The following is a 26,345-nucleotide window of genomic DNA, read 5'->3' as shown; positions in this document are numbered from 1 at the left end:
GGTTTCCCTCGACATTATCTGTGTCCTTAATTGTGTAGCACTACTTCTTGGGTGACCACATTCTGAAGAGATACCCCTCATCCTCTGCCGAGTGTGGCCAATTGCAGCACACATTCAGACACTCAATTTTCTAACTGAAACTTTCATTCCCTATAGTAGAGGTCAAAATTGGGATTAGCACTGCTTTAATTTCAAGGTGGGATAGCCAATGATATTGGTGTAGCATTCCAGGTGGCCTTCAAAAACCATTAAAAAAAATAAAGCCTTCTAGATTTTGTTTTCTATCCGGTCACTAAAGCTTCACTGCAAGATATTTCGAAAAGGGCTGGTTTGCAAATTGGTCAGAAAACTAGAGATGAAGTCATAAATGACATCAACAGGAAATACCATGGCAGTTTTATTCAGCACATCAAGAATACAGTTATTGCATAGCAGTAATGCAATTCAGTTTTAGAATCCATTGGAAGCAGTTCTCCCTGATAAAGGGATGACCTGATTGAAGGCATGCAGATGACTAACTCTGTGGTAGGGAGAAAAACACACACCCAGTGGGTATGATACACAAGGATCAGGCCATACAAATTTTTTGGCCCATGCATTCAAGTGCTTTGGCTCGTACCAGGAGGTATGGAATCTTTCCTTGTACAGATGTGCACTTGATAAACAATTAAGGCATCAGCAAAAGGTGTGGTAGGAGGACTGCAGGATTTTATCATAGAATCTTACAACACGGGAGGCCATTTGGCACATCATGCCTGTGCCAGCTCTTTGAAACAGCTATCCAATTAGTCCCCCTCCCCTGTGCTTGTCCCATAGCACTGCAATTTTCACCCTTAAGTATTTATCCAATTCCCTTTTGAAAAGGTACTATTGAGTCTGCTTTCACTACCCTTTCAGGTAGTGCATTCCAGATCATGACTCGCTGCATATAAAAAAAACATTTCATCTCACCTCTAGCTCTTTTGCCAATTACCTTAAATCTGTGTCCTCTGGTTACCGACCCTTCTGCCAGTGGAAACAGTTTCTCTTTATTTACTCTATCAAAACCCTTCATATCTGGGATGTGGTATGGACAGTTGACCGAGTTAGGGTTAGGGTAAGGTTTCTTATAATTTTCACAAGGTTTTTGTGTTTAAAATCACTAGCTGTAATGTGGTCATTTTTATAACTGGTTGCTTCTAATCAACCCTGAATCTGCATTAGTGGACTTGAAGGCGACAATGAAATAAGTAATAGTGGTAGTCAGCATGAAGACTGCAACTAAAAATTGAGTATTATAGATGCTCACCGTTCTTGCGATGCTGTGGCCAAATAGAGTCCTAACTGCAGAGATCTAAATGACTTTGCTGTAATTCAACTACTGTTGCTATGGCAGTTGTGAGCATTGCTGTAAAGTTTTTTTTGGGGGTGGGAAGGCATATATATATATACACACGTATCGCAGAGGTTATTTTACCTGGATATTTTCCCTACTAATGAAGCTAAACAGTTTGGTACCAACTGAGCTAAAGGGAGGTGCTCATATTTTTCCATTTCTTTGCATTCTACGGAGAAAAAAAAACATCCAGTAGCATGAGCTAAAACTCTGTGCTCAATTGTTTCATCAAACAAAACTGACTGAAAACCCATCTTCCTCCTATCCCATGTCAAGTTAACAAGTTGGGAATTTCTGCCAATTCTGCACTCTTATTTCAAAATATCAAAACAATATATATTTCAAAAAGGCACAGCCACTAATCACAATCTTTCTCCTCCTCTCTCAACTCACTGTTGATTACTGTACCCAGGATATCATACACTTCATATAACACGCTGTTGTGTTGTGATATTAGAACCATAGAAAAGATACAGCACAGAAGGGGGCCATTCGGCCCATTGTGTCCATGCCGGCTCAAAGAACCAGGTGCCCATTCTAATCCCACTTTCCAGCGCCTGGTCCTTAGCCCTGCAGCTTACAGCACTTAAGGTGCGGGTCCAGCTACTTTTTTTTAAATAAAGAGTTGAGGGTCCTTGCCTCTACCACCAATTCGGGCAGCGAATTCCATAAACCCACCACTCTCCGGGTAAAAAAGTTTTTCCTCATGTCCCCTCTAATCCTTCCGCCAATCAGCATAAATCTATGGCCTCTAGTTCCTGAATTCTCCGCTCGGGGAAACAGGTATTTCCTGTCTACTCTATCTAGGCCCCTCATAATTTTGTACACCTCAATCAAGTCTCCCCTCAGCCTCCTCTGCTCCAAGGAAAACAACCCCAGCCTATCCAATCTCTCCTCATAGCTGCAATTTTCAAGCCCTGGCAACATTCTTGTAAATCTTCTCTGGACTCTCTCCAGAGCAATTACATCCTTCCTGTAATGTGACAACCAGAACTGCGCACAATACTCCAGCTGTGGCCTTACCAGCGTTTTATACAGTTCCATCATTACATCCCTGCTTTTGCATTCCATACCTTGGCTAATAGTAGAGAGATTCCGTATGCCTTCGTCACAACCTTATCTACCTATACTGCCACCTTCAGGGACCTGTGCACATGCACTCCAAGGTCTTTCACTTCCTCTACCCCTCTCAATATATTCCCATTTACTGTGTATTCCCTTTTACTGTTTGCCCTCCCTAAGTGCATCACCGTACACTTCTCCGGGTTGAACTCCATTTGCCACTTTTCCGCCCACTCCACCAACCCATTGATATCTTCTTGGAGTCTACAGCTATCCTCTTCACTATCAACTACACGGCCAATTTTTGTGTCATCTGCAAATTTGCCAATCATGCCCCCTACATTCAAGTCCAAATCATTAATATATACTACAAACAGCAAGGGACCCAACACTGAGCCCTGTGGCATACCACTGGAAACGGATTTCCATTCGCAAAGACAGCCATCGACTTTTACCCTTTGTTTCCTGTTACTGAGCCAATTTTGGATCCAATTTGCCACATTTCTCTGTATCCCGTGGGCTTTTACCTTTCTGACCAGTCTGCCATGTGGGACCTTGTCAAATGCCTTACTAAAATCCATGTAGACAACATCCACTGCACTACTCTCATCAATCCTCCTTGTCATTTCCTCAAATAATTCAATCAGATTTGTACGGCATGGCCTTCCCTGAACAAATCCAAGCTGACTATCCCTGATTAAACCATGCCTTTCCAAGTGACAGTTTATCCTATCTCTCAGTACTGATTCTAATAGATTGCCCACCACTGAGGTAAGACTGACCGGCCTATAATTGTTCGGCCTTTCCCTCATACCCTTTTTAAACAATGGTACTACGTTTGCAGTCTTCCAGTACCTCCCCTGTATCTAGTGAGGATTGGAAAATGATCCTCAGAGCATCCGCTATTTCCTCCCTGGCTTCCTTCAATAGCCTAGGAAACAATCCATCCGGCCCTGGTGACTTAATAACTTTCAAGGATTCCAGTCTCTCTAGTACTTTCTCTCTTGTTATGTTTACCTTATCCAATATTTCACACCTCTCCTCTTTAACTACTACGTCCGGATCATCCCTTTCCTTTGTGAATACAAGACAAAATATTCATTTAAAACCCTACCCACATCCTCTGCTTCTACACACAAGTTACCCTTATCATCCCAGATAGGTCCCACCTTTTCCTTAGCTATCTTCTTGTTCTTAATGTATTGATAAAACATCTTTGGGTTTTCTTTAATCTTACTAGCTAATATTTTTTCATGTCCTCTCTTTGCTTTCCTTATTTCCTTTTTTACATCATCCCTGTACTTTCTATACTCCTCTAGGCTTTCTGCAGTATTTAGCTTTCTGTGACAGTCATAAGCTTTCTGTGACAGTCATAAGCTTTCTTTTTCTGCTTTATCTTGCCCTGTATACTTCTAGACAACCAGGGGGCTCCAAATTTGGCAGTGCCACCCTTTTTCTTTGAGGAGACGTGTCTGCATTGTACCTGTAGAATTGCACTTTTTAGTGCCTCCCACTGGCCACTGATTTCTCCTCAAGCAGTTGTGTCCAGTCCACTTCTGCCAAATCACCTCTTAGTTCTGTAAAATTTGCTTTCCCCCAATTTAAAATGTTTACTACTGATTCAACTCTGTCCTTTTCCATAATAATGCTAAAACTAACTGAACTGTGGTCACTATCCCCAATATGGTCATCCACTGTCACTTCACCCACTTGCCCATCTTCATTTCCTAGGACTAAATCTAGAATTGCATCCCCTCTTGTTGGGCTTGTCACGTAGTGGCTAAAAAAGTTCTCCTGGACATTGATCAAGAATTTTGCACCCTCTGTGCCCCTCACGCTGTTTGACTCCTAGTTAATATTAGGGTAGTTGAAGTCCCCTATGATTATTGCCCTCTTATTTCTGCACTCAGAAATTTGCCTACATATTTGTTCTTCTATTTCCCTTTCGCTATTCGGGGGTCTATAGTACACTCCTAGTAGTGTGACTGCCCCTTTTTTATTTCTTAGCTCAACCCATATGGCCTCGATTGATGATCCATTTAGCATATCATCCCTTCTCACAACTGTAATTGATTCTTTAACCAATAATGCTACCCCTTCCCTCCTTTTGTTTTAAAATCACCCACTCTATCCTGCCTGAAAACTCTATATCCAGGGATAGTGAGCTGCCAATTATCCCCCTCTTTAAGCCAGGTTTCCATTATAGCTATGATATCATGCTGCCATGTGTCTATCTGTGCCCTTAGCTCATCTGCTTTGTTTGTAATACTCCTTGCATTGAAGGATATACCATATAACCCCGTCAAATTCCTGTGCTGAACACTATTTAACCTTTGCTTCTTTTGCCTGAGTCGCTAACTACGTCACTAACTGCTTTTCTACGTCCCGTTTCCTGGTCTGAATATTATAATGGAAGGGAGATATTTAAAAGCAAAGTACAGCAACTCCTGGCAAATTATATCCAACAATACAGCTTTGGGAGATCTGGAAATTGATTGGAAACCCAGATCTTTCTAGTCTGAGAAAATCTGATAAAACGTAACAATATTGTGCTTTAATTACTTTGATATAAATCATACAAAGCAACACTTGAACATCTCCCTCAAGGAAATTAGCGAAATCAGTCTTAATTCACTATGACTATGTATATTTCATATATCCCATCAACCAACTTAATGTAACACAAGTTATTTTAATAATGTAATTTATCAAAAGAATTTATTAGACAATTTTAATTGCACTAAAGCTCAAATTATATGTACCTATTTAATTCACAAAACAGTGACATTTTAAACTTTTTAAAAAAAATATGAAAAGGCCAGGCAACATAAACAAAAAGGCTAATACAAACTTGAATGTACCATGATTCTCTGCATGCAGTGTATGCCATAATGCATTGAACATGGGTCCAAACCGGAGGTGCATGTTATAAAGAAAAATCACATTAGGGAAAAGTGTGTTATATGCAAGTATGAATTATAAACTGTGAAAAATTAATTAGTTCTTATTCAAAGCAGTTCCTTTAAATTCATTACCAAGCTAAATATACTTCAGAACTTGTTAACCCACAAAAGCAGTATCTAAAAAGCAAGAGTTGAGCTCTTTGCTATACCAGCTGCACAAATTCCCGTCAGAAAAGTTCACATACTGTCAGAAGTGTACACTCCAGGATATAATCCAGCTCCCTTATTTTGGTTTTTTTTTTGGGTGACAAATGGTTACTTACGTGACTCCCAGAGCCACATTGAGAGTTTTAAAAGTACCCACATTTGGAATACAAAATATCTTGTAACCTCATACTTTTTTGTTGCATCCCAATTTCTTAAACAGTTATTTTGTACACAATACCTGTAGCAAGTATTAGGGTTAGTGGTAATATTTCATTTAATATATTTAGTTTGATGTTGGGCTTCAAAAATTTGAAATGAAATTATGCCATTAACAGTTCCATATACTCAATCTTTCTTGCAACACTTATTAAAATTGTCTACTGGAGCCCTACACTGTGCGCAACAATACATTTTGAGACAGGTGATGTTGTGATGAAACTTGCCCAATTTAGCGATTTTTTTCAGCTGAAAGCACACTTGCACTTCCTGTCAGACCACATTAATGAAACTTCCTATACCCACGAAAAAAACTTACTTATTCCTGGTTGTGAGAATACAAAAATATTTTAAAATTTATTTCCCCCGCCCCACTCCTTTTTATTATATTGCTCTTCCATCTTGAAATTAACAGAATAGTTAGAGGAGATGCTGTGTCGTCACTAGGCGTACTGAGCACAAGGATACAGTTTACATTTAAACTGATTTCTTTTTAAAAAAAACACCCTGTACATGAAATATTGAAGCTAGTATTTATTTCAATAAAACTCAAAACACCAAACGTAAGGAAGGAAAAAACAAAGAATTCAGCAACATATTTGCCTGGTGCACCAATGTGTGTTAAATTTGAAATGACAACACTTTCTCTAAAATAAGAGTGTTATTTTACTTATTTCAACAGTGATAGAGGGACCCAAACATTGCATCAAACAATACTGAAACTTCTCAATCAAGAATGAAGCAAAGCTGAGGTTTTGTTTTGCCTCAAAAGTTTAATCTAATTTTACCCTTTAATGCAAGGGAAACAAGGTCCATAAAACCTGGATTTAGTGCAAACAAAAAAGCGGCTGAAATAAGCCGTGACATTTATTTAAAAACAACTGAAAATCTTAAATGAAAACTACTAGAATAAAGAGTAGCCCAGAAAGGGATCAGACAGGGGAAAGAAGCAAAGCAGACTAAGGTGGGTTTGGAGTGCATGTGCGTAAGTGCACAGAGCATGACAAATAAAGTTGGTAAACTTCAAACACAAGTTGCCACATGGCGTTGATAGAGCGGCAATAACGGAGAACTGCTCAAACAAGGGCAGGAATGGAAACTTAACATTCCTGGCTATAGTGTATTCAGGAGAAATAGGGAAGGAAAAAACAGGATGGGTTTGGCAGTATTGAACAAATATACTGTTACAGCTCTGGAAAGGGATGATGTGCTTGAGGGTTCAAAAACAGAATCTATTTGGTTAGAGTTATGGAGAAGAGGGGCTGTTACGCTGCTGGGAACATACCATCGACCACCAAATAGCGGGGGCAGAGATGGATGAGCAAATCTGCAAGCAAATTTCTGAAATGTAAAAACAACAGAGCAGTGATAATGGAGAACTTCAATTATCCGAATATAGACCGGGGGGGGAAACACATTGTAAATGGCAAGGAGGGGGAAGAAAATCCCAAAATGTGTACAGGAGAACTTTCTTGATCAGTATGTTTCCAACCCAACGAGGAAGAAAGCAGAGCTGGATCTAGTTCTGGGGAATGTACTGGGCAAGTGCAGCATGTTTCAGTGGGCGAGCATTTGGAAAAGTGATCACAATATCATCAAGTTTAGAGTAGTTATGAAAAAGGACAAGGAAAAATCAATGGTGAAGATACTCAACTGGAAGAGGGCTAACTTCAGTTAGTTGAAAAGGGATCTGGCCCAGGTCGATTGGGAACAAAGATTGGCAGGTAAAACAGTAAATGAGCAATGGGAGGCCTTCAAGGAGACGACAGTTCAGGTACAGACTACACACATTCCTATGAGGGGGAAAGGAAGGGCATCCAAAGCTGGAGCTCCCTGGACGACTAAAGAAATTGAGATTAAAATGAAACAGGAAAAGGAGGCTCATGATAAATGTCAGGTTCATAATACAGTAGAGAATCAAGAATCAAGAGTGCAAGAATACAGAAAGTGCAGAGGAGAACTGAAAAAGGAAATGAGGGGCAAAGACAGCGTATCAGAAAAGATTAGTAGTTAACATAAAAGGGAACACGTATGTATATAAAGAGCAAAAGGACAGTCAAACGAAGGGTGGGGTCGATTTTGGACCAAAAAGGTCATGGCCGAGGTACTAAATGAGTACTTTGCATCTGTCTTCACAAGAGGATGCTTCCAACTTCACAGTGAAGAAGGAGGGGAGGTAGAGAAATTGTACAGGATAAAAATAGATAATGAGGAGGTCACCTGGTTCAGATGGGATGAATCCTAGGTTACTGATGGAAGGGTGGAAATAGCAGAAGCTCTGGTCACAATCATTCGATCCTCCTTGAATATAGAAGTGGTGGCACAGTACTGGAGGGTCGCAAATGTTACACCCTGATCAAAACAGTGGAGTGGGATACCCCCGCAAATTATAGGTCAGTCAGCCAAATGTTGGTGGCAGGGAAACTTCTAGAGACCATAATCCAGGACAAAATTAATTGTCACTTAGAAAGATACCAGTAATAAATGACAGCCAACACAGATTTGTTAAAGGCAAATTATGTCTAACAAATTTGATTTGAGTTCTTCGATCAAATAACTAGAGACGGTTGATGAAGGTAGTGCAGTTGATGTGTATACGGACTTTCAAAAGGTGTTTGATAAAAGTGCCACAAATAGAGTTGTTAGCAAAATTGAAGCCCACAGGATTAAAGGGGCAGTGGCAGTGTGGATAGGAAATTGTCTAAGAGACAGAAATCAGAGTATAGTGGTGAACGGGTGTTTAACAGACTGGAGGGATGTATACAATGGTGTCCCCAGGGTTGGTATTAGGACCATAGCTGCTCTTGATGTATATTTATGATCTGGACTTGGGAATACAATATTAATTTCAAAGTTTGCAGCTGACACAAAACTTGGAAATGTAAGCAGTGAAGAGGATAGTAACAGACTTCAGAAGGACATAGGCAGACTGGTGAAATGGGCAGACACATGGCAGATTAAATTTAATGCAGAGAAGTGTGAAGTGATGCATTTTGGAAGGAAGGAAAAGCAGTATAAACTAAATGGTAAATATTAAAGGGGGGTGCAGGAACAGAGACCTGGGGGCTCACATATGCAAATCTTTGGCAGTAGCAGGACGTTGATGTGGCAATTAAAAAAGCATACATGATCCCTGGCTTCCTAGAGGTATAGAGCACATAAGCAAGTTATGCTAAACCTTTATAAATCATTGGTTCGGACTCAGCTGGAGTGTTGTGTCCACTTCTGGGCATCACACTTTAGGAAGGATGTCAAGGCCTTGGAGAGGGTGCAGAGATTTACTAGAATGGTACCATGGATGAGGGACTTGAGTTATGAGGAGAGACTAGAGAAGCTGGGACTGCACTCCTTAGTACAGAGAAGGTTAAGGGGAGTTTCAATAGAGGTGTTCAAAATTATGAAGGGTTTTTTTTTGGAGTAATTAGGAAAAGAAATAGAAAAAACAGCACCATCTAATCAAATTAGAGAAAAACAGACAACATAGTCACTAATAGGCATGGGGATGGGTCTCCACAGCATGTCTATTACTGCTTTCTAAAGCAGTATGTTCTCAGTCATATAAGGAAGGATTTAATTCTAAAAAATAAAGTGGGGCAAGTAGGTACAGCTAGGGGAAATAGTCAGGAAGTTGTGATGATAAAGTAATTTGGCTCAATATAAAAACTGAAACAGCGAAGGAAAAAAAGCAAATTTCAAGAAGATAAAGAGGGGACTTGCCCAGATGAACTGAAAAGAAAAACTGACAGATAAGACGTTGACAAACAATAGGAAACTTTCAAATGGAAGATTAAAGTAGACTATACATACGCCCACAAGTAGTAATGGTGCAGCAGAAACTGGAGTCCCTTGGATAAGTAGATAAATTAGAATGCCACTTAAAAACCATATCACAAATTTAAGGCTAATAACAGAAGAAAATCAAGCAGATTGCAGAAAATAAAAAAGTAAAGCAAAAACAATTCCAAATGTGTAATGGAAAAACTGCAGAAAACATTAAATTAGTAAAGGAGTGTATATAGACACAGAGTAAAAGAAGTTAGCAGGTAGGGCTAATTGGACATGAAAAAGGAAATCTCAGATTGAAAGAATGAGATTGAGATACTGAAATTAGTACTTTGCCTCAAAACAATGTGATGGTGTGAATGAAAAGCCACAAGGGGAGAAGATAGAACAACTACAGATAAGGACATAGTACTGACAAAGTTGGTGGCACTGGCAGCCCATTCAATCATGGAGACAGATGGGGAAGAGAAAGGGGAGTGAATCCCCCCCTCCCCCTCTCCAGCCTAGAAGCAGCAAGGTCAATTGGAGCAGCTCAACTAGTTGCTGAGATAAGATAACGCAACACAGACCAATGATCCAACCAGACGCCTCTGGTCTGTATGGCCCAGAACTAGATATTCTTTCTGCAGCATTGTAAATACTAAATGGTCTAATTACTCTACCTTGAATTTTGAATTATACGCTTTGCAAAAACTGTCAATTATTTGGATTTCTATTTTCAGACAGACATACACAATTTTCAGTATATATAGTCTTCTGGAGTCATTAACAATTTTACAAATTGCAATTATCCAGAGGGAATGGGTTACACAATATGTTATTATACTGCTCTTCTGAGAACTGGACTGGAAGTTTCTTCACTAATATCCCAAGTGAAATGAATTTGCAGTCTTAACCCAATTCCTAATGTACACAAGCCCATTACACAAAATGGTTATGATTCCAGGCAGAATTGGCAGACATGGTCAGGACAGAACCGCCAGTATAGGAAATATCAAACCAGTGGTGTGCAGCACCGTGGTGTTCAGGAATTGAAAAAGAAAGCCACACCCAGATGATCCTTGGCACCTCTTTGCAACGAGCTACGTAGCTCTGCGTACTACTTTCAACTGTGGAGGTACACAGCTAGATGGGCAAAAGAACTGATAAGAATGCAGACAGAAAAATTTATCTTTTTCCCACCCAACAAAAGCTTTAGAAAACTCACATTTTCAAACTGGGCCAATGAGGATGAAATACAAGCATAAGCAACATAGAGGGAGCTCTGGCCAATTTATAATCCGAATAGATTAGCCAGGGAATCTTCCAATTCATGCAAAAGAAGAAAAAAATGTCACCCCATGACTTAACCCACTACAAATAGAAATACGATTACTACTTTCCAGAGAGTAAGGAAAAATGTCATTTGAATTAATTTTTGTTATGAGGGTCAAATAATGAGAATAAAATCTGCTCTGTAATGTTTACTAATCATAATTATTGCTAGTTATTCTGATTTAGATAAAAGATGCAAGAACAAGTAATCACTTTGTTCTTACTACATATTGGTTTAAACCAGCTACATAGAATCATACAGCACACAAGGAGGCCATTCGCTTCAACGTGCCTGCTCTTTGAAAGAGCTATGCAAGTAGCCCTACTCCCCTGCTGTTTCCCCATAGCCCTGCAAATTTCTCCTTTTCAAGTGTATATCCAATTCCCTTTTGAAAGTTACCACACTGAATCTGCTTCCACCACCCTTTCAGGCAATGCATTCCAGATCGTAACAACTCACTGCGTAAAAAAATTCTAATTTCCCTCCTGGATTTTTTGCCAATTATCTTAAATCAGTGTCCTCTGGTTACTGACCCTCCTGACAGAGCAGATATGGAGAAATTGTTGCCACTGTCAAAACCCCTCAACTTTCAACACCTATATTAAATCTCATCTTAACCTTCTCTGCTCGAAGATAAACAATCCCAGTTTCTCTAGTCTCTCCACATAACTGAAGTCCCTCATCCCTGGTACCATTCTGGTAAATCTCCTTTGCACCCTCTCCGAAGCCTTGGCATCCTTTCTGAAGTGTGGTACCCAGAATCGAAGACAATACTTTAGCTGAGGCCTAACCAGTAATTTCTGTTCCTGCACCCCCTTTAAAATTGTTCCATTTAATTTGTATTGCCTCTCCTCATTTTTTCTTTATTGTTACAGCCCCATTTGCTCCTCAGTCGTATTTAAAAAAAAAGACAACAGAGCTTTGTATTGCATTTTCCTTTTAATTTCCATTCAGTTGTAACAGAGTTGTCTGGGGAAAGAGGGGAGGGGAAGAGAAAGAGACTTGCTAATAAATAGGAGAGGAGACTGTCTGCCAAGTTTATGCTGGCAGAACTCCTAGTCTAAGCATCTGAAGAGCTTGCACCTAACAGGATGAACATACTATGGATATGAATATCAAACTTCACACTAAATGGAGCAGGTTTTGTATAAGTCTGAACATCTGGCTAATTTAACACACTGTCAGTGTTATGAATATAAACTTGCTGGTATGAACAAGGTAAATGATCGTAACAGGAACAACTTTATTTTCACAAATTACTAACATCTTCTGAAGCTTTTGCTATATTAGACAAATGTAAAGCTGATTCAAGCATAAAACTGCAACGTACAGAATCACAACCTTCTCTCGAGTTCCTGATACTGTAATTTTTCAGTTACCTATTTAACAATCAGCACAACAATCTAAAGATAGACAGCCAGCAAAACCTAGAACTTATAATTTTGTACAATATATGCTTGAAGATTGGGCTGGATTTTTGAATTAATGTTTGCTCTCCAACCGTTCTATCCACAAATTTATATACAGATGTAATTATAAAAGTAAATAAGGGGAAAAACTAAGATTATACTTGCTGCCAATGTTAACTGACATGTAAAACTAGAAGATACAAACGCATTTTGGATCAAGCATCGCCAGTTCTCCAAAAATACATCTTCACACTTATTAATCTTTCAAAAAAAAACAATCGAGCTACATCAAGTCTATAGCACAGAAACAGGCCATTCGGCCCAACAGGTCTATGCCGGCATTTATGCTCCACACGAGCCTCCTCCCACCCCTCTTCATCTAACCCTATCACCATATCTTTCTAGTCCTTTCTCTCATGTGCTCATCTAGCTTCCCCTTAAATGCATCTTGGCTATTTGCCTCAACTACTCCTTGTAGCATGTTCCACATTCTTACCACTCTTTGGGTAAAGAAGTTTTCTGAATTCCCTACTGGATTTATTAGTGACAATGGTGTACAAGAGAGAAAAACATGGTTCGAAGCGGTAACTTCTGTCCTACATCATAGCAAGTCTCAATCAGAATCTGGATAGTGATCTTCGCAAAGCTTCAATTACAAGACTTCGGATACTTTTTAAAAACAATATTGTTCCTTCTTGTACAACTGCCTCACTATTCAGACCTCATGGGGCAACTGATCTCAATTCAGACTCTGAATCAGGCACAACACGATCCACAGGCAATGCATCTTGAAAACGAACGCAGAACAAAGTCACTTGAAAATCGCGTTGCTTTTTCCTTCGAAGTTTGATGAGGAAAAGCATTTAAAACAAACCACCGCCGTGGAAAAAGAATCGTTCACCCGTCGCAATACCCTGACCTCGGAATCCACCCTTTTAAAAAAAAAACACACAAAAACGGACGAACTTGATTTTCCAAAAATAACTCGCAGGGCCGGAGAGACAGAAGCTGAAATGATCAACAATGAGACGATGAAGAGCGAGCGAGCGAGCGTTACTGCAGCTGCCGAGCTCCCCCCCGATTCAGTGCCACTCTGCACCAAGCCGACCTAACTTGATAGCAGGCTCCCGCCCTCCGCCGCCTCATTGGTTGCCTTAAGCGGTTCGCTCATCTGCCTGGACAGCACTGACTGCCCGATTACCCTCGCGCCGCTGTCAATCAGAACATCCCGCACACCCCTCATTCACCCTGTTGGCTACGTGTACGTTTTAGCAGGTTAGGTTGCACCACTGCAGAAAGTCGAACTACGCCATGAGGCCTAGCGCGAGCGAGGGCCTAACGGTCACAGAAGCCCAAGGCCCGATCAGCAGCAGCGCACTCGCTCCCACTCCGCCCGCCATCTTCAGCCGCCATCTTCCCCGATCGGGAAGCCATGTTTTCGGGCGGCCATACTGACATGGCGGCGCCCATAACCTAGGGAAACATGGCTTCCCTTCAAAACAAAAACATTCAAAAGCCACTCGAGCTCTAACCGAGCGGCAGAAAAGACCGAAATATACATTTTCTCACCGTTTCTTCTCCCCTCCCCCCTCGATGCGGCGGGACACGCCCTAGAGCTGAAGGGAAAGCTCGCAGATGCGCGGACTTTGGTTGCTGATCTTTTTTTGAGTCCCCCTCTCACACACACAAACACCGATGGTTTTGTTTCCCCCTCACTTACCCGAAGCCCACATCGTCACCGAGAATTCCCCCTCCAGGGTCTTGATCTGCACTTGTTTCTGTTCCCATTTCCTGCCGGTCCTGTCCAACCCCCCGTCGTTCAGGTAACTCTTCTTGGTGGCTTTCTTGCCGGCTCCTTTCTTGATGCGGCTCTTGCCAGAGACAGCCGTCACCAGGGTCTGCTCTATGAATTCTTCTTCGCCCCCCGCCGACGGCACGGGGATCAGGATCTGATCTTCGTAACCGTCCTCGGCCCTCAGCTCGGCGTCATCTCCGACCACTTCTTCCCGCGTCTGGACGAGGATCACCTCCTGGTGGACCTGGCTCGGGTCGTCGCTGAGAGGCTGCAGGGCGATCATGGGCTGGTGCTCGTCCCCTTCCACCACCGTCGTCTCGATCGTTTCCACCGGGATCGTCTCCACTTCGATCTCGTGAAGCTCCACGATTTCGGCCGGCATTTCCGAGCCGTCCGCGGCGATATATAAAGTATCGCCCGATGCCATCTTTTATTTCTTTTCCCCTTTCCTTTTTTGTTTGGGCTGGCACCTTCTCTTTCAGTCCCCCCGCTCTATCTCAATAACAATTAACTAGAAAATATCAGCACCAAATCTCGCAACAAAAAAAAAACGGCAGCCACCATCCGCTCGGGCGCTGCGAGCAACTACCGCGAGACTTCATTCTACTTCCTGTCCTTCATGATTTGCCCTTGTTGCCATGTGCCAAAATATTTCACTAATTTAAAAAAAAACTTGCACTTCAGAGCAAAATTAAAGTCAGGCTTTGACCGAGTGGCATTTGTTTCGTGGATATATCGGGTAATCCATTTTAAAAAAAAAACTGGTTGTGAGTTGATGTTTTTGTATTAAGTTCTCTTTGTTACTCACCTGCTTGGACCTTTGCCAATGTGTTTCTTTCTTGAGCCCGCCCCCCCCCCCCTGGGTACGTGAAGAGGATTTTTGCTGTTTTAAGGTGGGTGAATGAGCTGGCACCGTTCAAAAGCGGCACAAGCGCGCTAGCAGTAAGGTTGCACACACATTAATATTAAACATCCTACATCATGGGGATCAAAATGAGAAGAGATGATTTTGAATGGGTCTATACGGATCAGCCTCACACGCAAAGAAGAAAAGAAATGTTGGGTATGTATAATAATTGCCTTTTTTAAACAAAAACAAATAAAGTTAATCTACAAACGTGATTTTTTTTTGTATATTTGTCATCATTATCCAAATGTGGCTAAGAATGATTCCGGTTCTTATTTTTCAACAGTTTTCTTTGTTTTGCCACAGTATTTGAAGTTAGGAATTGTCTTTATAATTTGAAGTAAACGATATTTACTGACGGTGAAGTTTTTTCTCCTAAATTCTCCTACAAAATATGCATTAGTTATCGGAAAGCTGGTATTTGTAAAGGGCGTTAGGGCGAGCAACATACGTGGACCATTTTTATAACATTCCAACCCCAAGTATTTCAGAAATCGAACGACCTGCGTCTTTTACGGATCAAGTTGAAACTTTCTCTTCACTCTCCAGATCAGTTCATTAACAAGTACTCGTCTCGCACAATTCATCACTATTTACAATGAGACGTTTTCACCCGTACTCTTTTATTTCCCCATCTCTATCTAGTACCAAGATTACGAACTGATATTTGATCATCCTAATATATGTACTTAACCTTGTAACTACTTTCCTGTAGAATTTTTCTGATCACTAAATGCCAGGTTTCCGTATATCTTAAAGAATCGCATATTCTAATACATATTTGTTTCAACAAAACGTAAAAGATTATTCGAAGAGGCCAACTTGGAAAGTTTGAAGATACTAAATTCCACACTGTAAGACGTGGTGCTGTGAAATGTGATCGATCCAGTCCACGGTACATTTAAAAACTGCGTGAGAATATGATTTATACAGTTTCAAAGTGAAATCTAGATATTTCAGTGACCTGCGTCTGATTTTTGTTCCAACAATACAAAGAATCTAAACGCGACTATGCAGAATCGGAGGCACTTTTTGAAAGATTTGCGCAATTAATTGCGGTGTAACAAATCCATACGGTTGTGAAGAATGATCTTTATACAGTTGGGTGGGGCAGTAAACTTTGTTCCCACTGGTGCATAAATTTCAGTGACACCTGCTGCAAGTGAAAAGTTTCCATTCGCATTTAGATTTTGTGCGGGGTGTGCAAATAGTAAAATTATTGTACACTACATTGCAAATGATCAAATGTTATGCAAATACATAGATTAACTCTTTCAGACTACAATCACATGTTACATTAGAACTTACATTAAGCGCCTTCATACGTTTTACGACGTTAAAGGGGTTGTTGTAGTAGAATAACATTTGAAAAAGTATTCAAATGTTAAGTTTACTCCGGGGCAACCTTTTAATAGCTTTTTTTTAAAGATTGCCTTCCCTATATGCCCCAAATTGTATTTCGTACTACTGCATTGCACTTACCTGTTCCCGGGACGTGGGCGGACGCTGCAATTTGTGCCCAACCCCAGTTGCGCTGAGAAGATGGGCGTTCTCCCTGAACGGCCGCAGTGTTTGCGGTGATGGTGCTCCCAACACGGTACATGTGGGGAGTTGGGTTCCAGGATTTTGACCCGGCCACTATGAAGGGATGGCGATATATGTCTTAAGTCTCCATAATGTGTGACTTAGAGGAGGGTGGTATTCCCATGATACTGCTAAAGTAAGGAAAGTGGAGGTCAATAAAGACTTGACATTGTTCCCATCTACCTCCTGTAACGCTTAATTTATCTGATGTAAACCAGACAAAGCATAAAATGAAGTTTTCTGTCAAATTGTCCATCGTTTGCTGTTGTGAAATATTTATAGAGAATGAAGGATTGTTCATTCAACCCTTGTATTCCCTGCTAGAAAACTGCAGTTAAAAGCTTTTCTTCCGGCGTGTAGAATGTCCAGTATTCCTGATATTCACATGGAATAAAGTGTGGTAGTGGAACATGGAATTATTATCAGGACGACGCATAATGTATCTTATATAAGATAGTTTCTAATGCCTCAAAACAAAGGAAAACGCTGTTTTAATGACGACATCTGTTAAGTTTTCATCATCGATCTGCTGGAAAGCAAATTAATAAATCAAAATTGTGCATTTTACAAATCAAAGAAAATATCAGAGCTAGATACATTTCGAAAAAAACCACCGAGGTCGAAACCAGAACATTCAATAGTGGACGGGAAACTACTTGGTTCTCAGTGAAAGCTAACCTTTCGTCAATTTCAGAGCAGTTATCTACAATTTTCTAGCCAGCTCCCCAAGTGCAGGAAAATCCCTGACCCTGTTAGAATTCAGAAGTACCACAGATGTCGATTAAAAATAGTATTTAGAGCGTAGGAAAGCAGCATTCGTTTTATCTTTAAATGAATAAATACCTCTTGGTTCTTAACCGCTATGTTTACTGTTGAATAGAAGTGGGATTTTAGCTAAATAAAATGACATTAACTGAAATCTACTACATAGAGAAAGCTCCATTATTAATATAGTTCTTATAATGATTGAGATCCACGGCCGAATAGATTTGCGTGGAAGAAATTCATACTTTGTAACGTGAGACCATTATTTGGCGGCTATCAGTACTCCTGTCAAAACCCATATCTCTATATTTGAACGGTAATTTCTCATTTGCTTTTGTGTACCCGATGATCAGTTATATAACATGCAGGAACTAATTAGAAGTTAACAATTGCGTGCGACTACTATTTCCTTGGTATGAATAGGCAGTAAGATAGTAGCCGATAGGTGACTGCCCACCAATGATTCCGTACAGAAGTCACGTAACTTGAGCAACCATTGAAAGCAAATTATGAGAATGTCTGAATGTACAAAGCTGGTTCAATGCTATGAATTGTTAAAAACATTTAATAACATGCAAAAAATACATATTGCTAGTGAACGAAACCAGATCATTACAAACGTTATTAAAATGTTGGGCTTTCATTTTTGGAGTTAAATATATTAAATTTAATCTAAAATGAGAGCGAATGTTGTTTTTGACATAAATATTGCAATCTTAGTTAAATATTTAGCGAACAATTGATCCTTTACTTATAATAGTTAAATGGCAGTTGTCCCACCAGCAGTATTGTAGACAGCACCATGGTCAGTCTTTGCTTGTCTTCTATCATTTCGGGGTTATGATCTATGACCCTGAAAGTTGTCTATCACAGTTTCTAATTTACATCAATATCTTGGATTCAGAACATTAACATAAATTTGTCAGATTTCTATATGACATCAAACTAGGAGGAACAGTTGAATCTGAAGGCAGTTCATAAAATACAAATTGAGTTGGGAAAAGGTGCAAGTAGGAAGAACAATAGCGATGGGATTTACGACAATAGTGTAACGTACTGCTTTAGAAAGAGAAAATAGATGCACATGTATTTCATGAATGGAGTTGAAATAACTAAGGATGAAGCTGAACATGACCCAAGAGTGATTGAATTCTCAACTTGTCCAACCATTGCAGAGCAGCAATCAACAAAACAAACAGAACCCTGAACTAAATAGCAAAAACAGTACAGTACAAATCAGAGGAAGTCATGGTCAAATTGTGTGATACTCTTGTCAGGCTGTATGATGCTCTGATGCAACCAAATGCTCTGGTTCAATACTGTGTCCAATGCTCGTCAATGAGACACAGGGGAAACATTCAAGCACTGGAGGCAGTTTAGAGAAGACCTCCTCCAGGTCCCCCACGTACTCTAGTCTTGATCTCCCTCACTCTGCAGTTTCTCCTCCCCCCCCCCCCCTCCATGCATCTCCTCACTATTTTCCTCCAAGAAACTCATTTTTTGCCTTCATGCCCCCTTGTGACTTCCAAGCTAGCTGATATTAACAGTTCCCTTCATTCAGGCACCATTACTCTGCTAAAAAAGAACATATCCTCAATTCATCTGTTCATTCCAATTATCTTCCAATTTCTAATTGCTCTTTCTCCTATGAAGTTTACGAACAAGTTCTCCACTGGCTTTGCATTTATCTCTCTCAGAACTCCCTGCTGGAATCCATTCAGTCTGGATTCTACCTTTTTCACAGCACCAAGACAGCCCTGGTAACAACCATAACTGACATGCTCTGTGGCTGTAACCATGGTGTATTGATCTCTGCACAGCATTTGAAACAGTGGGCTATATCATTTTCCTCCATTTTCCAGCACTGTGGGACTGCCCTCGTGTAGTTCCACTCCTATCTATCTGAATGCAGCTACTGCATCTCCAGCAATGGCTTTCTTCCTGCACTTGCACTGTCACTTGCAGGCTCTTCCAAGGATCCATCCTTAGTCCACTCATTTTCCTCATCTATATGCTGCCCCTTGACAACATGGATGGATGACTCACATAGGCCAAATGACCTTCCTGGTTTGTATTTATCTTCTTACCATGGAAACTCCAATCCATTATGTTTCTGTTTGCAGAAATGGATCCCCAGTCAATATGTAAAGCTATCAGAAGGATAAATTCAATTTAAATACTTCGCTCTGGACATTGGTGTTCATTTATACTGTGATCAAATCAGAGTTTATTTAATGGAAGCAGAGGCACGACTGGGTATAAAATGTGCACATACCACCCACCATGTTGGACCTTTAGGTGTTTATGTCTGTAAAACAGGTGTGGCACAATGCAATTTCAAAGCTCAAATGTTCTAGACACACAATGTAAGCAAGGTTTCACAGGGGGTGATTCTCAATTATTGGCTGCTCATTTCATGCCTGAAAAATGGAATGCCAACAATTAAAAATTGGGAGGGGAGGGGGCATCTCAGCCACCCCATCAGCACTTAAGACCTACCTGATGGGCACACAGCCCATCTGCCTGAAACAAGCAGGTGGCTACTTAAATATGTGATTATGCGGGTTGTAGGACCCTGGTTGGTGGAGCATGCGCTGTGCACACTCCCTCCATTTGTACCAGGTGGTGAATGGCCTAACCAGTGGTCATTAAGGGCCCAGGAAAGGTAATTTTTTTTTGGTGGTCCCAGGAGGAACAAGATTGCTCCTCCCGGGCTCCCAAAAAAACTCAGCACTGCTGCTTCCCCCGCCTTGACATCGCTCCCCCCCCACCCCGACCCAACCTGACCTGCCGGTATGCTCATCATGGGGGATGGTCGATTTCCTGCCTTCCTAGCACCAGTGAGCTACAATGGGGCATCTGCCTTGGCACCCACAGCTTGGCAATGGCATGACATGAGACCTGGGCCACAAAATAGCTCAGGCCTCACGCTAGCATGAAAGGGCGGACATAACAGCTGCTTCACAGACTTTGCACTCATTTTGGGCACCATTTTAAAATCGCCCCACAATCTGTTAATCGGGGTATCCGAGTAACCCACTCTGGAGAGGTGGGTCCGTTATTATAATATTTAAATGAGGCTCTGTTCTTCAGATTTTGGGAGCCATTTGAATTTAATGCTGTGGGCCGGGTTTCCCAGGACTCAGGATACCCGGCAACCAAAGGGAGGCGAGGGGTAGGAATTGGCATATGATACTCTGGCTTTTTATAAAAAAGATGGCGATGATAGATGGTGTCTAATTAAAAATCTTTGTGGCAGCTATTGTTATTTGAAACATTGCATCATGTAGTTGTTCTTTATTTATAATATGTCTCACAGAGCTCGTGCACTTTCTTTTTAGTTTTATGCTGGCAGCAGATATCGTTAGAGAAACTGATCCATGCATGCCGGGTGATTCATAGCTAAAGACGGATTAACAACTATGATGTGGTCAATATAAATTGACAAAGTGATAATCCACCGGTGATTGTTGGGAAATAATAATTCATATTCTACTTTTAAATTAGTAGATTTCAGCCGAAACTACACGTTCTGACAGAATGATTGTTGTTTCACTATCTGCAGACTACTGGGCCACAAGAGGAATTATGTCAGCTGTAGCTCAGTGATAACACTCTCGCCTCAGAGTCAGAAGGCTGTGGGTTCAAGTCCCACTCCAGAGACTTGATCTAGGCTGACACTCTAATGTAGTACTAAAGGAATGTTGCACTGTCAGAGGCACCGTATTTTGGGTGAGACATTAAATCGAGGCCCTAACTGCCCTCTCAGGTGGATGTAAAAGATCCCACAGCACTACTTTGAAGAAGAGCCATGATGTGGAGATGGCGGTAATGGACTGGGGTGGACAAATGTAAGGAATCTTACAACACCAGGTTATAGTCCAACAGTTTTATTTGAAAATCACAAGCTTTCGGAGCTTACCTCCTTCGAAGGAGGTAAGCTCCGAAAGCTTGTGATTTTCAAATAAAATTGTTGGACTATAACCTGGTGTTGTAAGATTCCTTACATTTGAAGAAGAGCAGCAGAGCTCTGCCCAGTGTCCTGGCCAATATTTATCCCTCTGTCTCGCTGTCTCTCTTCCCACCTTTAAAGGCTTTTGAAAGCCCATTAAACCATGAAAGGCTCAGTGTCATTTCTTTCCTCCACCGTCTTGGGATGTTTTCGATCTTGTTGATATATGTTATACAAGGGAAATATAATGGATTCTTGGGAGTGAGCTTGAGATAGGAATGAAATGAAAGGGTCTGATATTACAAACTGCAAGAGTGACATTTTGTGCAGCTTCTAACTGGAAGATTCAATACAAAGCCTAGAAATCACTCACTGTTATCAGTTATTAATTTATCTATCAACAGGTCCCATTTTCTATGGATTTTATATAGTTTATGTGCTGACACAAGCTGTTCAAGTTCCATGCCCCTGCTGTCTGATGGCGTTTACACAAGAAGATTCCCCACAACAACGTTGTTACTGCAGATTTATTAAGAAATAATCTGCTGTTCAATCACTGTTCTGCTTCCATTAAAAATGAAAAAAAATATCAGGCTGGCAGTTTGAGATGAAAATAACTTTATTAAAAACACAATTATTCAGTTTTCTTGATGCTTATTTAATTATTTTAATTTTTACTCGTCATGGCATGTCAAGAAAAACTCTCTAATGGCTTTTCATTATTTTTGTGTTTGGTTTTAGAAGCCAGAAGTGAGTTAGCCTCGTGATATAATAATTGTGATGGCAATATCAAATTAGAGTGTTAAATGCACACAAATAGTTCTACCTTATTATATTGCTGACTAGAATTTCACTGCAAATTCAAATATAACTTTTTTTTCTGCAGGAGAAGTGTGGAGAGAAGGGAAGTAAATTTAACCGCCCCCCCCCCCGCCACCAAGATGGATGGGAGAGGGTTGGCGATGGGGGAGGTGGGGGGCATTAAATCGGTAAACGTGAAACCTGACCCCAACCCGCCGCGAACGCGATTTAACCACGTCGAGTTCGGGGCTGTCCGAGTAACCCACTCTGGAGAGATGGTTCCGTTATTATAATATTTAAATAAGGCTCTGTTCCTCAGATTCTGGGAGCCATTTGAATTTAATGCTGTGGCCGGGTTTCTCAGGGCTCGGGATACCCGGCAATCAAAGGGAGGCGAGAACTGCCGGTTCCAGCAGGTAAGTGCTTTTCCAGCACTGCTTGTGGGCCAGGAGGAGTAGGAGTGCTTCCCCCACCCCCTCAAGCAAATCTTCTGCCGCAATCTGCCAATCCCCTCTGCGATCGGCTGACCCCCGGATCCCTCCTTGCCGCACTCTGAGCACCACCCCTCCGACCATGCCCCTATCTTTCCAATTGCCGGGGGCTGACCACAAGGGTCCTTTTGAGGGGAGGGGGGTCCTTCTGTATGCTCGGTCCTTGTGTACGCTCACTACCTTGTGGCATCATTACAATTTATATCAACCAGAAGGTTTGTGCTCATGACAATCTTTATAGCTGGATTGGCAGACACTGAAGCCTGGATTTTAACCCAGCCTGACCAGCGCGAATGAGTTGAGCAGTTCATTAGCATGCCGGTTGGGGGTGGGGGGTTTGCACTGCATTCCCGATGCGTTCCCACCTGCTGCTTTAACTCTGTGCAAAAGAGAGTCAGGAGGGCAATCTGTCCCAACTAGGCAGTGGCCTACTTAAGACACAAATTTAACTCCTGGGATCGTGAGGCCCTCATGGCACCAAACCAGGTAAGTATTTAAAAAAAAAAAATTCTTCACCACCGGGCACGAATATCCTGTTGGAAATCAATCCAGAATTCAGAGCTGGAGCTCCGGTGTCCACTTGCCAGGATTGTCTGGAATGGGTTTCAAATCCTGCACCTTCTGAATCAGAGGCGTGATTGCTACCACTCGGCCAAAGGCTCGCTCCAATGCCCAAATGCTGGACAGAAATAGCGGATCGGAAGTGTGTTGCTCTGTCCAGGCCCCTGAATGCTGCTATTTACATGGCCCGGGGGCACACCCAAGGTAGGCCCGCCCAAAGTCAGAGCCTAGTGCTAGCAAAAGCAGGAGGAAATTTGAGCACAACAGGTCCAGGCACACAGTTGTGTATTGGGTCTCTGAGATTTGGGCCTTCTTGTTGCTAATAAAAATGAGCAATCAGTAGGCCCTGAATGCCTTGAACCATCCTAGAGGGCTGCTGGAGAAAATAAAAATGCCAATTTACCATCCTGTCTTTAGCCTGCCCACGAGACTCCCATCAGTAGAGGTTGGTCATAGTGTCACTGGTGACCCGATGCTGAGGCATCCAGTGAGCGGAGTGCCAGAAAAATGAGGAGGGAATCCAGGAACGCCTCGACCGGCCTCATTTGCATGCCTGCAATGGGCATGTGCTTACTGCATGCGAATGGATGTTGGGTGGAATGTTTTGCTGCCTGTAATTAGCCAGCAGACTCTCACTGACAAGGCACACAAATAAACAATGGCTAATTGTGCAAGATAACAGAGTGGGTGCAGCACTTGAACTGTACAGATATCATACCATCATATAATATACATATATAACAGTATTTATAGTGTTTGACCATTACCATTGAAATTTGCATGTCCAAACTATATTTTAATTTTTATTACTTTGATGACACAGTTGATGTAGGGTTATTGAAAGGTATATTACACATTTTGAGTCTTTATTCATGCATATACTATACTGCAGTTAACAGTTATTCATTACACTGGCAGTAGGGTCAAGAACCAGAGGACATAGATTTAAGGTGATTGGCAAAAGAACCAAAGGTGACATGAGGAAAAACTTTTCTACACAGTGAGTGGTTAGGATCTGGAATGCACTGCCCGAGGAGGTGGTGGAGGCAGATTCAATCATGGCCTTCAAAAGGGAACTGGATGAGCACTTGAAAGGAAAAAATTTGCAGGGCTATGGGGAGTGGGATTAGCTGGATTGCTCTTGCATAGGGCCGGCACAGATTCAATGGGCCGAATGGCCTCCTTCTGTGCTGTAACCTTTCTACGATTCTATGATTCTATACATGCTGTCATATTGTATCCATGCATCTTCCTTTTATTATGGATTAAGATTATTTGTTTTGCAGTTTTCTGTTTCAGTAAAACTAGGTAATAATTTTTCTCTCAATGGGTTGGAATTTAAACATAACTCAATAATATTTCCTTGTATTTTGTTTTCCCTGCAGCTAAGTATCCAGAGATCAAGTCACTAATGGGGCCAGACCCCAATCTAAAATGGATTGTGTCTGGAATGGTCCTTACACAGTCCATTGCCTGCTTCTTTGTGAAAGATTTGTCTTGGAAATGGATTATATTCTGGGCTTATGCTTTTGGAGGCGCCATCAACCACTCATTAACTCTAGCCATTCACGATATTTCTCATAATGTTGCATTTGGCAATAAATTAGCAAAATGGAACCGACTGTTTGCGATGTTTGCTAATCTACCTATTGGGATGCCTTATTCTGCATCATTCAAGAAATACCACATAGATCACCATCGATACCTGGGAGGCAATGGCTTAGATGTAGACATTCCAACAGATATTGAAGGATGGTTCTTCTGCACTCCATTTCGCAAAACGGTTTGGCTTATTCTCCAACCACTTCTTTATGCTCTTAGGCCTCTTTATGTTAACCCGAAACCCATTACAAGACTGGAGATATTGAATGCTGTGGTGCAGTTTGCATATGATTTTCTCATCTACTACCTGTGGGGTTTGAAACCTATAGTATACTTGATAGCAGGCTCACTCCTATGTATGGGTGTACATCCAATCTCTGGACACTTCATTGCTGAGCATTACATGTTTCTAAAAGGGCATGAAACCTACTCGTATTATGGCCCTCTCAACTGGATAACCTTCAATGTGGGATACCACATGGAACACCATGATTTTCCCAGCATTCCTGGCAGCAAACTACCATTGGTAAGTACAACAGTTAGACAAGTACTTTTAGGGGCTCCCCTGGTGACTCAATGAGTAAATGCACCATATGGTATGGTACTAAACTATACAGTGCAGAAAGACCCCAGGTTCATGACCTAATATGTGCTGAGTTAGATGGTAACAGAGGTGTCACTACAGTTGACCTGAGCATTTCTGGCTACGAGGGGAAAAAATCAATCTGTGTTCTTGCTGCTGATCACTAGCCCAATGATCTTAGCTGCGAAGTGTGGGTGTGAGTTGTCAAACAAAGATAGGATTGGGCTCAGCAAATGCCACATAACCTGCTGACATTCTCTGTCTAAGCTCATAAAAATAGCCACTTAGCTGAGGTACTAGAAGGCTGCTGGTATCTGTAGAACTGTATTCCAGTATGAGTCAGCACTTTCAGGAGAATATTGGAAAAATATACTGATGCAGTAAACATAAAAGCTAACTCTTTACCATGAAAAAGACAACTGATGTGCCACTGACATTATTAAATGTGCAAAAGTCTATACATTAAAAAGAATGTCAACATTTCAATTGAATCTACTCCCATTGTAGCCACCATCCTGAATTTCACAATGGGATTTGCAATAATATAATTTCCATTAATATTATTACATTATAAAACACGTAAGTTGAAAGTGGCTTTTTAATTTCAACGTCTGTATGTTAAAACTAAGAAGGTTTTGGTCACAAATGATCGAATGCCTAGAGTCTAAAGGTTCTGGTGACACAAGTTATTTTCATGTTTGATTGTTGCAATCCTCCATAAAGCTGTCTCTATCTGATTTTTACCAACCTTTAAATGGATATTTGAAACCCCGCTTTGCTGAAGAAGTTATTGTAGAATTTTAGCACAAGAAAGCAGAAAAACCCTGAAAGTTAAGAATGCTATAAGCTGATTTTTATTCTTAATAACAAATCCTACAACTTCACTAATGAGTAAATATTCCTATGTAGTTATAAATGTTTTATATAAGGATTGTGTTACAATGTATATTATTAGAAACTACTAGTATTGCTCAATAGTATATATTTTTCTTTTCTTCTGTTCCTTATTTTGCCAAGATATTTTTCCTATTAGG

The 26,345-nt window shown here is 41.1% G+C and overlaps 2 protein-coding genes across 2 annotated transcripts in view; one reads left to right on the top strand and one right to left on the bottom strand.

The window, feature by feature from the left end:
- The window catches only part of yy1a (YY1 transcription factor a), a 31,172-nt gene extending 16,520 nt beyond the window's left edge, over positions 1-14,652 (bottom strand). The window contains exon 1 of the mRNA XM_067991793.1: positions 13,991-14,652. Coding sequence (XP_067847894.1) covers positions 13,991-14,492 — 502 coding nt within the window. The 5' untranslated portion in view covers positions 14,493-14,652. The remainder of the gene's footprint in view (positions 1-13,990) is intronic.
- degs2 (delta(4)-desaturase, sphingolipid 2) overlaps positions 13,997-26,345 on the top strand; it is a 66,012-nt gene continuing 53,663 nt past the window's right edge. The window contains exons 1-2 of the mRNA XM_067991795.1: positions 13,997-15,128; positions 24,512-25,254. Coding sequence (XP_067847896.1) covers positions 15,047-15,128; positions 24,512-25,254 — 825 coding nt within the window. The 5' untranslated portion in view covers positions 13,997-15,046. The remainder of the gene's footprint in view (positions 15,129-24,511; positions 25,255-26,345) is intronic.

The sequence above is a fragment of the Heptranchias perlo genome, chromosome 10 (assembly GCF_035084215.1).
Source record: "Heptranchias perlo isolate sHepPer1 chromosome 10, sHepPer1.hap1, whole genome shotgun sequence".
Classification (NCBI taxonomy): domain Eukaryota; kingdom Metazoa; phylum Chordata; class Chondrichthyes; order Hexanchiformes; family Hexanchidae; genus Heptranchias; species Heptranchias perlo.
This window is presented reverse-complemented; position numbering and strand designations above follow the sequence as displayed.